The sequence below is a fragment of the Calypte anna genome, chromosome 3 (assembly GCF_003957555.1).
Source record: "Calypte anna isolate BGI_N300 chromosome 3, bCalAnn1_v1.p, whole genome shotgun sequence".
Classification (NCBI taxonomy): Eukaryota; Metazoa; Chordata; class Aves; order Apodiformes; family Trochilidae; genus Calypte; species Calypte anna.
The window spans coordinates 63,229,662-63,242,175 of record NC_044246.1 but is presented as its reverse complement, the minus strand read 5'-3'; the positions used below and the strand labels follow the sequence as shown (position 1 = coordinate 63,242,175).

The 12,514-nt window shown below is 40.8% G+C and overlaps 1 protein-coding gene across 4 annotated transcripts in view; it reads left to right on the top strand.

Moving 5' to 3' along the window:
- TPD52L1 (TPD52 like 1) overlaps positions 1 to 12,174 on the top strand; it is a 35,289-nt gene extending 23,115 nt beyond the window's left edge. The window contains exons 4-7 of one of the 4 annotated variants that reach the window (XM_008497325.1): positions 2,159 to 2,173; positions 4,344 to 4,382; positions 7,796 to 7,856; positions 12,043 to 12,174. In XM_008497325.1, coding sequence (XP_008495547.1) covers positions 2,159 to 2,173; positions 4,344 to 4,382; positions 7,796 to 7,856; positions 12,043 to 12,174 — 247 coding nt within the window. Of the gene's footprint in view, positions 1 to 1,214; positions 1,218 to 2,158; positions 2,174 to 4,343; positions 4,387 to 7,795; positions 7,857 to 12,042 lie in introns of those variants that run through there. The other 3 variants (XM_008497327.2, XM_030447863.1, XM_008497326.2) reach the window with 3 other exon arrangements.
- The last annotated feature ends 340 nt before the right edge of the window (positions 12,175 to 12,514 follow it).

The following is a 12,514-nucleotide window of genomic DNA, read 5'->3' as shown; positions in this document are numbered from 1 at the left end:
ATGCATTAATCTGTTATTTTCTTAATGTCCAAAAAAATGTTGTGATGGCAAAACCACAGGAGGGTTTGTCAAGAACAATTATCTTGAACTGATAGTGTCTGTTATAGAGTACTGAGGGCAGGCAGGAGATGTGGTAGAACTTAGATAAAATTGTCCATGCTGTTTTCATCCTGTAAGTGACCTAGAGAAGTACAGTATAGGTGTTACAGCTTTTGCAGGAAGAGGGCATACAGAGCTGAAAATGACATTCAATTTTGAATAGGTGTCAGTAGCTCCTAATGATGCAGGGTGGCATTGTGTACACTTAAAATCCCCACGTGACTCCAGTGGGAAGGAATGCAAGCACTTTAGACAGCAGGATTGGAATTCAAAATGGTTCTAAATTATAAAATAAAAGAATCAGTGTAGAGAAGTTTAAGGTAGATAGAAAAAAAGTGCAAGGCCTGTGCAAGGACACTGCCCTTGAAAGGGTAGGCACATGAACTCTAAGGAATGGGGAGAAAAACTGGAAAAGTAAAAAATCAGCTTCAGAAAATACAGTCAGTGAGAGTCTTTGAATGAGTTGGTTTTTAGGATAGGCAACTGTGGCTAAATAATGAAAGGAAAGGGAGGATGTAGTAAATTAATTTGAAAAATCAGGAAAAGGGCTCAGCTATAAAGCTGGACAGAGGCATGGGTTATTTGTGAAGGCCTTGAAATCTCTCTCGTTGGGGTTTTTAGAAGTAGATTAGGCCAATATTTGTTGGAGACAGGTATTATTAATCTGCTTCAGTGCTGTGGGAGTTGATTGTTGCTGTGCCTTTATTTTTGTGCCTTTTTGGTTTTCTTGTTGTGATGATGCTGGAATTTTTGCACAGCCTTTTGCTGTGCATTTCCAGGATTTTTGTGATCAAGGGATGTTCTGGACACTTAAAACTCTTGCTGAGTCCATTGGGAGTTAATTCCTTGAAATACTGTAGCTTTCATACCCAAAACTCTATGTCTCTTGATATCACCCATAAAGGAAATAGTAATATTGTCTTGCTTCAGAATGTAGTTTCAGAAGCATTTGTATTGCTGATGGGTGAAACAGTTGTTTTCTCTCATTTCTACTGACACTTGCCATTTTTTTTTGTGCTGGTTTTTAGAGCTCTGCAGTAACACAGATTTCCCTACCATATGCCCATACTACCTGTATTATCATAGAGAATGGGGTGGCTGCTACTGGGAGTTAGCAGGTAGTAAAAGGAGGCTGTGTATGGCAATAGTATTACTTAAACTGGTCTAAGCAGAAATGTGAAGGTTTGAGAAGCACCAATATGATGATGATGAGCCCTGTAAATAGTCCTGAAGAAATTAATGATTTTCTTCAGAGAAGGGTATGCATAGTGTGCAGTAAATAATGCATCACACCCCACGTGGAAAGAGGATGTGAAAAATAAGTATTGAAGAGATTTTCATTAGGTGTGCACTCTGTGGCTCACTGCATGAGACAGGTGTTCTCTTGAAGTGATCTGTAATTAAAGACTACATCAATAGCACACAGATGAAGGAGAGGCTGTCTGCCTCATCATTTCTTGATTTTGGAACCCTAATGACATCCTTTGAACACTGTATATTGGTGTGCTTCTCCCAGTTCTGCTGCCTTAATTAAGTTTCTTGTGAGCTGGAAAACAGTGTCAAAGTGTTTCAAGTATTGTTTTCAAGAAGGAAGAATTATTTTAGAAAATATCTTTTCAGTAATTTTTTCCATACCCTTCTCAGCTGAGAGTTGATTAAGAAATCCAGAGGGAAAGAAAAAGACAGTTCCTGCTGATGTACGTGTACAATTCCAGTTCACCTATACTTTCTCTTTAATGAGGTAGGATTTTTTGGGGGGAACCAGTTAGCATTGCTTGACCTAGTGAGGAGAACACAAAGTTTATCAGACAAAACTTCCATTATTTGTTGCACACAGAGTAGGTCGCTGTGTAGTGAAGGAGTGTGTGAAAAATTTTACTTTGGAGGAATTACAACTGATACACGTTTTAGTGGGAATCCTAGCATCAGGATTTGAATGCAAATGATTGTCTTTCTCTCCTCAGGAAGTCTGACATGCTACAGATGTAGATGTATATTTTTATTACATGTTCATAATACTTTTAACTCTTGCTTTTCTTTCCTCATGCATCCATCACAGATCTCATTCAATTAGGTAAGACACGTTACTGTCCTTTAATATTGCCTCTGCATTTGACAGGATCTGTTTTATGGAATGTGATTCAGTAACCTCTTTCCTTTCAGCGTCATTGTATATGGTAAAAACATAAACTACTAAAACTTATAATGCTTCATTTTTACAGCATAGTGATCATAATGAGGAGAGGACAGGAGTAAGTGTTTTCCTTGTTCCCAAATAGAGAAATCTCAAGTTCAGATACTGACCACACTCTAAAGATGTTGTTCTTGGGAAAACCTATTTATACATAATCCCATTCTCTCAACCATCTTTTTCTGCCACAGGTTGGAACATAAACAGTAAGCATTCAGTAACAATTAGATTCAGTCTGCAGAGTTTTGTGGAGATTGTAAAAAGAATTTAATTCCTTGTCAGTAAAGGAAAAGTCTATTAGTCATGAAGAATACATGGTGGCTCTTCAAGAGTTTTGAGTCCTGGGAAAATTTCCTATAGGCCAAGTTCTTAACATGATCAGATGGGTTCTTTATATCTAGAGCTTGAATTTATTTTTGCAACTTGCATCCTTACTTCTCTAAAGAAATTAAATGATTAACTCAGAGAAATGAGCACTTAGTATTCAGACTGTTTGTCACATGCCATCTCTCAGCTGTGCAAATTTAATTTGGCACGATGTAATCTTACTTAGACATTCATATTTGGAATGTTTTGCTATTAGAAGAGGAGCAGCCTATGCTGAACTACTTCCAAATTCTTATTTTGGCTTATTTATCATATGTTACAAGACTAAAATGGAAAGGATGCTTGTTTAATTTAATGATTGTTAAAGGTCTGCTGCACTTGTGAAATGTTTGGGCTAATCTTTTATAAGTCTTAAAAATTATGTGAAAAAATGGACACAAAGCATTTGCATTGTCTGCTGTCAGTTCTTGTCTGAGCTTAGCAGAAGCCTTAAAATATACCCAACAGCAAACACTTCATGTAACATCTCTCTGCACCACCTGCTTGCCAAATAGCTCTTCCTCCCCGTCCCTGCCCTTCTGCCCCTCTACCCCCATTTCTGAATCCCTAATCTGCAGAAAAAAAATAATCTTTTCTGTGTATATGGATACAGTGCTGCTCTGAATTTGTATAGTTTAGAACAAACACATATGCTCTTTATGTGAGAGCTTTCATTTTTTAATACTATAATCATGCTTTGTGCGATTGCAGCCAAATGTTGGTGTTCCCTTTAAAGCTCTCACTGTTCTTAATCAGACCAGGCTACAGCTGTCAGTCAGCTCTGAAAGTAGCCATGCATGAATTTTGGAAACAATACATACTCTGAAATTGCACAATTTAATTCTAGTGTTCAGATATGTACTTATAGACAGCTCTTACACCTCAGACATAGATCCATATTCAGAACAGTCTTGATGCTTCCCAGAATAGTAGGGCTGCCCATCCTAATAGTGCATTAGAGTGAGTGGCTGTCTGCAGGGCTAAAGGTCTGCAAGACAACTTGGGGATCTTTGAGTGATTCAGAGGCTCCACCTTCTGCTTGCCAACCTCCTACTGCTCCTGCTGCTGGGAAGCCTGAGGAGGGAGGTGTGTCAAGGAGAGCTGGAGGAAGGCTGTGGGAAACAGCTTGCTACCCTTGGTTATGTGGAAGTGAAAAGGAGGAGTTGGAACATCCTAGAGAGATGGGGACAGCAACAGAGAGCTGCCTCTCTGTTTGAAGGCAAGTAGCATGTTGTGCAGAACCCTACAGAAACTGGGGGCTGGCACTGGCTGTTTGGGACAGTATGGCTGCCACGTGCAAAGCTCTGCTGATGGTCACAAACCTGAGGCATACTGTCCTTGCCCAAGACAGAGCTTACCCTCTGTCACTGTGGAACATGGAGGTAGCTCTGTTCCCCTGACACATGTTGCATGTCTCTGTAAATAGCTGGGGTCTGCATCATTTAAGTGTGTATTTCCAGGAGCTGTTTTGCGTCATTCTTTTGAGCCCAGCTCGCTTGACTTGAGAATGTGGTGTGGCACTGTGGTGGAAGTCAGCTGGAATTCACAAGCGAGTTTAACAAACTGTTGCCACCAGAACAGAAAGAGTAACAGCACTTAACTTGAAAAAATAAAAATGATACATTAGAATCATGCTGCAAACCGGATTTTACACCTTTTTTCCTTATCTTCTGTTTTCATCCCACAGCTACTCTATTCGCCATTCCATAAGCATGCCTGCGATGAGGTAATGTGCTACCCTTATTCTGTTTGCTATGGTGATGTTCAACAGTGTACTGAGGGGGGATTTGCATACTTTTGCATACTGATCCTGCAGTTTTTAGTTGGATGAATAGTCCCACTTCAATCAATTAAGGATGTTCATGTAGATAAGGGCTGCAGGATAGGCCATCTGTGTTGTTTGTTTTTTTCCCTTTTAATTGTATTAACTGTTTAATCTCTTGTACAAGCCTTTCAGCAAATGAAGCAGTTCTGAGATGCATTTGGGTAGTTGATTGTTACCAGGTTTTATTATTGACTCTGAAATTCAGTTGTTTTGCTGTCTCCAGAACATCATCCAAAGCCCATTAGCATCAGAGATGTTTTCCAACCCAGCAGGCTTTGGCTCATGCTCCTATGGAGGGATTTTATGAGTGCTTTCATATTTTAATGGCTATAATCATGCTTTACTTGACTGCAGCCAAATATTGATGTCTATACAAGTAGAGCTTTGACTGTTCTCAATAAAATTAGGATTCAGCTTTCTTTTTACCCCTCAGCCTCTAAATACATTAATATCCCCACTCCCTGTCAAACATGCAGGGAAAGCAAATCTCCTAACTGAAGCATAGAATTATGGAATGGTTTGTGTTGGAAAGGACCTTAAAAATCATCTAGTTAGGTATAGGAGGTCCAAACCTCCCACAAGACCAGGTTGCTCCAAGTCTTATCCAACCTGGCCTTGAACAAGTACTTCCAGGGAGAGAGCATTGACAGCTTCTCTGGGCAACTGGTTCTAGTGTCCCACCACCCTCATAGTGAAGAATTTTTTCCTAATGTCTAACCTAAGTCTACCTTCTTCAAGTTTAAAGCCATTACCCCTTATCCTATTGCTAAATGTCCCTGTACCAAGTCCTCCTCAGCTTTCTTGCTAATCCACTCACTTCAGCGGGTAGATAGTATGAGACAAGCATTCACCAGTGTCATCTGTGGGCAAAATGTAAGTCACAAAACTCAGTTTCTCTCACCTTTTGATCCTTTTTGCCCTATGATAAGTTTGTCACCTATTTAACAGAAACCAAAAGTAAACCTGCCGTATTGTTCCATTTAGCTTCCATTTGCCCTTTCCTTAAATTAGGGTCAGACTAACTTAGCCTCATGTGGGATATGGTATCAATGTATTTGCAGAAATAGAGCAGATAGAGGCCATCATCATGCTCCAGGTAAGTTCCCAGAATGTACAAAGAAGATGAACTGGAACACTAAAGTTATAGCAGCCAGGGACTTCATTGCTTTGCAAAATGAAGTGCAGGCTCTTGCAAGTGTTTGCCTGTCCATGTGGCTGACACGGAGGTACAGGCATTTGCCAGGATAAAGTGTTTCTGCCTCAGTGTTTCACTGTGAGGGTACCCTCTGACCTGGTTAAAGATGACATCTATGTTTCATTTAACGTAGGAACAAATGGATCTAGTGGTTTTAGTCCATCCTGTTGACCATTGTCACGGTTTAACACTGACCCGGCAATTAAACCGAATAACAGACGCTCTCTTTAATCTCTCTCTCCCCTCGATGAAGAAAGGAGAGAGAATAAGGGAGAGAGACTTATGAGTTGGAAACTAAACTACACAACTTTAATGAAACAGTAATGGTAAATAGGGAAAAAATTACTAAATATATACAAATATACAGGAAAATGGAAACCACATTCCTCCCTCCTTTCCCCCAATAACTCTCACGTCACCACCGAGGCTGCAGGGCAGCCCTGGGAAAGTCCAGGCTGGACTCCTGGAGTCGGCAGCAGTCGGGAACTGGAGGCAGGAACACACAGATAGGGGCTGGCACGGATCAGGACCACAGGCAGACGAACGGACAGGATCCTTCTAGGATGCCGGGTGAAGGAGGGGAAGCAGGAAATCAGGAAAAGATCTGGCTCGGCCCTCATGATGCCTCAAATTTATACTGAGTCTGACGTATATGGGATGGAATACTCTGTTTGGTCAATTCTGGCATCTATCTTGTCTGTTCCTCCCTAAAGGAGGGCTCTGGTGGGACCTCTGTATCCTCCTGGACGGTAAAATGTTTTCCTCAGAGCTGAGGAAAGCAGTGTCCTTGGCCCTGCATACCAGTCTCTAGCAGTAACTATAAACATCAAGTGTTATCAGTCCTAGAAGCACATACACTGTCTGAGAAACTTGCTGTTAATTTCAGCAAATGCAACTACTTACAAGGGACTTAGCTAAAAGCAAAAGTACAGAAACAGAAAACCACCTTTATCCTGGCCCAAACCAGGACAACCATGTTGTTGGGAGGTACCCTGTGCTTTCCATGACAGTAGTTTCTGTAATCTATTTCTGCCTGTACCACAACAGAAAGTTGAAAAAAGAACCTGAAGAACTACAATTATGTAGCTGCTTCATTATACTGTACTGGGCTTAGGGAGATCCTGTCACCTCTCTGTTTCGTATGGTAGAGGAAGTACAAGAGGAAACCTGCCATACAACAGCTTCTGAGCTGCAGTCTTCACTAATAATGAAGCACAAAGTGTGCTATGATTGAGCTCTCTGTTGTCAAGCAAGGAGCAGAGAAACTGAGTAAGGTCCTCTTTATCATCTAAGCAACTGAGGTGTAACCTGAGTACAGATCTCTGTGGGGATCTTTAAACAGCATATGCATTATACTTATTACATAGCAGATATTAGCTGTGGTCAGTGCATTCCAAAATGTACAGAAGAAATGCAAATAATGGAATGCATTTAAAATGAAAGAGAGGCTGTGTTTCAAGTTTTGAAGAAGAAGGGAAGGAAGGAGAGCAAGTTGTCAGGCAAGCCAGCAGACTGCTTAAAGAAGGAAAATCATAGCTGCTGTCTTTTATTTAAATTCTTTTAAGATACGTTCAGCTCACAGTTTTCCCCCAAACCATGTTATGCTCTGTTCCACAGTGAGTGACGAGCAAAGAGATATCTCAGCTTTGTCAGAGGAGCACCCCTTGAAAAGGTTTCCCTAAATTCTTTGTGTCTGAAAGCAGCAGGAGACACCTGCATCACAAGTCATGGAGCTGGGAGGGTCAGGATTCCTCAAAGGCATTTGGGATTCCTTTGATAGCTTCCTATGTCAGCCTAATCTCCTTCATCCTAGCCTTAGGACATTAAACTGACATCTTTTAAATTATGTGGATAGTGAACTTGCTGAAAAAAAAAAAGTTAATTTCATTACAGCAACAACACAAGTAGATAAAACCATGAAGCAATACAGCCAGCATTCTCTGGCTGTTCTTTTGCAAAACATATTAAATGTATCAGATGGCAGGCAGGCCAGTCACTATTTGATTTAAATTACCAGGCAGGTTCTGCTTTTGCAAATTTGTAGCTAAAAATATATTAAAATATACCCAATTATATTTGCAACTGACTTTTCTTTCCTTCAACTTCCTTTTTCTCCTAGGAATTCACCAACTTTCAAATCGTTTGAAGAGAGGGTTGAGACCACTGTCACAAGCCTTAAGGTAAAGGTTAGAGGTGGAGTGACATGGATGCATGTGTAAAAAGTGTGACAGCTTCGTTGTGTCTTTCATTTGTAAGAGGAACCTATTGAATTTGCAGGAACACTGATGGGAAATGAAGACAATGTCTAGACAAAAAGTCTTTGCTTTTTTACTTAGAAATTACTTCTCGTCTGCTTAAGTCAACAAATAGTCTCTGAAATACCAAAAAACCTTACTAAAAAGATGAGGAATCTTGTAAGGTGTTATTACAGAGCCACGCAGAGCTGCAAACTTGGATTTTGAAAGCAGTATGGCCACGTGAGTTTTGTGATGTGCTCTGCCTGACTCTGCAGCTCTGTGCCTTGCAGTCTCTGAGCTTCCCTCCTTTCCATGCCAGAGATGCTCTCACCCAGTGCCCCTTACTCAGGTGTGATTCACACTGCCTGGGTGGCTGTTAGTACTGTTAGCACATCCTTCTGCAATGCGGGTGTGTTTCCTCTCAACTGCACATATTTTGTCTGGATTTAAAATATCAAAACTATATTGATGTTTTTGTCTGCAGGATGAGAAGAACTTAAGGCAGAATTTCCACTTATCACTATTAATACTACTTGTTAAGGCTCTTCTACAGCAGGACAGAACATGGCAAGTTAGCACAGAGCTAATCTTTGCTGCATGGTAAGGCAAATTCAAGGGGAGAACAAGAGGATTTGTCTCCTAATGGTTCTTTTTAGTCCTTTGAAGTCAAGTGTGCTCCTCAAATGGCATTCTACTTTTCTGCAATAGAGAAATTCCAACACATTCCCAGTACAGTCTGTCAGTGGACAAGGGCCAAATTGATCACTCCTCATTTTAGAGGGAACTGAAAATACCAGATTAATGTCAACAGCTTGGCAACTTGTAAGGCATTGAAAAGACAGGAAAGTGGCCTTCCATTTGTGGCAGAAGAACATTCCTTGTTACAGAAAATGTGAATTATAGCTACAACTGAAGCAGCATTTGCACTGGGAAGGTCTGTCTTTTCCAAGCCTCTGTGAAATCCTACGGGAGATAAAATTTTCCAGCCAATGTCTGAGGAAAGTAAGCAGCAGAGTTTAATTTATGTTTCTAAATAAGCATATCCATCAGAGAATGCAGAGTTGCTTTATCATTTTCACCTTTTGAATGTTCACATTTATTTAGTGACAGGCTGTTCTGACAACTTTAAGTCATTATAGTGTAGGGTAATACCATCCCCATTGCACCTTGCCAGAGTAACAAACATCATTGCAGTGCTAGAGGTGGGAGGCTGCATCTCAGGGAAGAATAGGAGCATCCCAAGGAGCCAGAACAGAACACTGGTATCCAGAGCTCTAGTTCAGTGCCTCTCTACAGCTTCCTATTCATTCTTTTCATCTTAGCTGCAGAGGCTTTTTGTACTTAGCTTCACTGTAGGAGAAATCGTTCATACAGTGGGGTGCATCAGTTTGGAAGGTCTGAATTCCTGTCTGTTGCAGTCAAGCATATCACTTGCTTATCCTTTATGTTCCTTTTACCCATTTAGATAAGGGATGCAGCTCATTGGAACACCTGAGATCTGAAATAGGCTCTTTTTCTTTTCTTCACCACTCAGAAGTTAGAAGGAACTGCACTGGAGAAGTTCAGCACTTTTTGTACCTATATAGTCACTGAACATACTCTGAAAGCTTTCAGTAGTACTTGTAGTTTAGACTTAGGCCAACTTGTGCACGGGACAGCCTAAAGTCTTTTGCCTTTCTTTGAGGGCTAAAGGATAAATTTGATTTCCTTCCTGCATCAGGGAAGGAGTGTCCTATTTCCAGTCCACTCAGTGTGTCAATCAGAAAGAGGAAAAGTCAGTTCAACCTGAATAGCTCTGAAGACTATTTCCTCTAACAGGGATTTGATTGAAGAGCCTGATCTTATTTTGCTGGTTAAGTTAAGCTATTCTTCTACCAGAGAGTATTTGTCATGCCAGCTCTGAGCCTATGATTTTCGGGGTGCTCTTAGGTCAGCCTTAAAGGAAACTTTATTTAAACAGGACAAAACAAGTAGTCTTGAGTCTAAATTAATTTTCCACATCCCACAAAACCTTCATTGTCCCTCCTTCTAGGCAAACCTGCTAACATTTTCTCTTTATGCAGATAGAGAAAGGAAACTGTGGAGTCATGGACCTAGGGACCTGACATAAGCTGTGTACAACTGGGAATGCCTCGGCACTGTTCTTCCTTTTCTCTGCCTCTGTTTGAAGGCTTTCAGTATTAGGAAGACTGGGGTGAGGGGGTAATGATAGACTGTTCCTTAAATTCTAGAATCTTGATGTGGTCTGAAAAAGTAAAGAACTTCCCAGAGAGTTTTCTGCCAAAAGAACAGCGGTAGCATTATCATCTTTCTCTACCCTCCCCTCCCCTCCCCTCCCCCATATTAATTGCAGACCTTTATTGATCCTACAACTTTCTGCTGTCAGCCAAAACTTATCTTCAGATTTAATACATTTAGAAGTCAAAATTCAAATTAGATGTTATTTGCTCTTGAGCTTGGACTTGCAGCTTTCTTAGGACAGTGTGTTAGTTCAGCTTTCCCTGGAAATCAACAGGACCTGGGTGGCCAACTCTTCAACATTCTGAAAACCAGAACACAGGTGAATTAAATATTTGCCAGAGGCATTCAGTAAAGTGGATTACATAATTTTTGATTTCAGATGGAAGAGCACGCAGAAAAGCAAACTGAAAATTAAACTGCATTAATGCTTCTGATTTTTGAGGTCTCCAACCTCAGATGCACCTTATCTGAGTCATTTGAAAAAGTGCAGGAGTAGTCTACTTTCACAGTCACTCTGATCAGTCTGAATCAATGTTCTTTTGAAAATTTTGATTGGATATAAAATTGATGAGTTTTGCCATAAAAACTTAAAAGAAGCTTTACTAGACAGTGACTGCCTTTCCCCTCCACGTTCTGGGCCTACCAACATTTAACAAGAGCTGTATTTTGTATGGCTGTTTGAAAAATCAGTGATGGACCAATACTTTCTTCAAGGCAGCACAGCCATTAGACGGGACACGGATCTTTTGAGGAGCTGTGACTCAAACTGTCAGAGCAAATATCAAGCCTATTGTTATTTTACTGAAATTTCAAGCTAGGCAAGCTCTTGTAGTAGCTGATGAAATGAAGGATTACATAGGATTAACCATTTGGAAACTTAGGACACAAAGTTCATTTAATTAAAATAATCTTCCCAATCATTCAGTGGCTGACAGGCTGGAAAAATGCCTAAGTCCTGCTACAGCTCTTGGATGGAGTAAAACGTTTTGCCCTACTTTCAGGCTTAACTCAACTTCAAGTTGACATACCAGAAAGAGAAACCACAAATAAACATTCCTTACCAAGACAAACTAATCAGAACAGCTTTGTCTCTTCCTCACTTAGTCTTGACCATTTCCAAAGCGCCAGATAAAGTTCTGGCTTTGTTAGGAAAACTCTTTCAGAGATTTAGTCATATTGTGGTTTTTAATACTTACCTATAAAAATTCAGCAAACTGAAGCATTTTGAGAGTAGATCACCTGTGAGGATCTTGCATGTTTCACCAATGGAATTTGATCTCTTTGCTTCCCACTCTCCCCTCCACCTCCAGGAAATTGCTCTGGGTAGTTTTATCTATCAGTATCTAGGTAGCTACAAATACCTAAAGGAAGGCAAGCTGCTGGTTTTGCTTTTTGGTTACTGTATTCCTCCTGCTGTCCAAAATCCCAGTACAATTTATGTATGTTTGAGAGCAGCTATGTTACAACTGTTGGCCATGGGCTACTTTACTCAGCAAATGAACCAGCTCATTCTAATACCCCTCTTTTATCCAGCCTGTGTAGAACTGGGAAAACCATTGCAAGAAGTATGAGCTACTCATGTGAAGAACTGGTTTACTGGTAGGGTCGAGGATCCTGCCTGGGACCTACTTAAGAACTGGTTCCTTTACACAGATGAAATGCCACTGGCAGATTTTATGACTGCAGTCTAGAACTTCAGAAATTGGATTAGGACAAGGGGTTGCTTTATTTCATTGGTTTTATCACGTTTGCTTAAAAAAAAAAAACACACAACCTGACCCCGTATATTCTTTGTCTGCTTTGAACAGTTCCCAGCATGTGAAATGCAAATGACACTTGCTGCAGTGCAAGCTGAGCAACTCACTGTCCTCTTTTTGCCTAATTTCAGACCAAGGTTGGTGGGACAGGCCACACAGGGGGCAGTTTTGAAGATGTTCTCAGCTCTACAGCCCACGCCAGCGCCCAGAGCTCTCTGGCTGGCAGCCGCCTCCCTGAGAGCGAGGAAGAGCTTCAGTGTTAGCCCTCCTGAGCCTCACATGCCTCTCGTCAGAGACTTGCTCAGCCAGTGATTTTTAGACCTCCCTCGCCACCCAACCTGTGCAACACAGTTCTGTCAGCTTTGGAAAATTGCCTCCCAGGCCTTATGCTGGAAAAATGTTGCCTCTCTCTATTTGTATTTTGGATGGGCCATTTTGTCATCTGGTACTTTGTAAACCATAGAAACTATACATGAGTCATTGATTTATAATGCTCTAAATACTATGGTAAGTGACCAGAAGAGTTTTCACATAGCTTCCCTTCAGTAATCTCCCAATCTCTCCTTCTTATTTCTTTTAGTTTTTTGTTTTCCATCTCTTGGT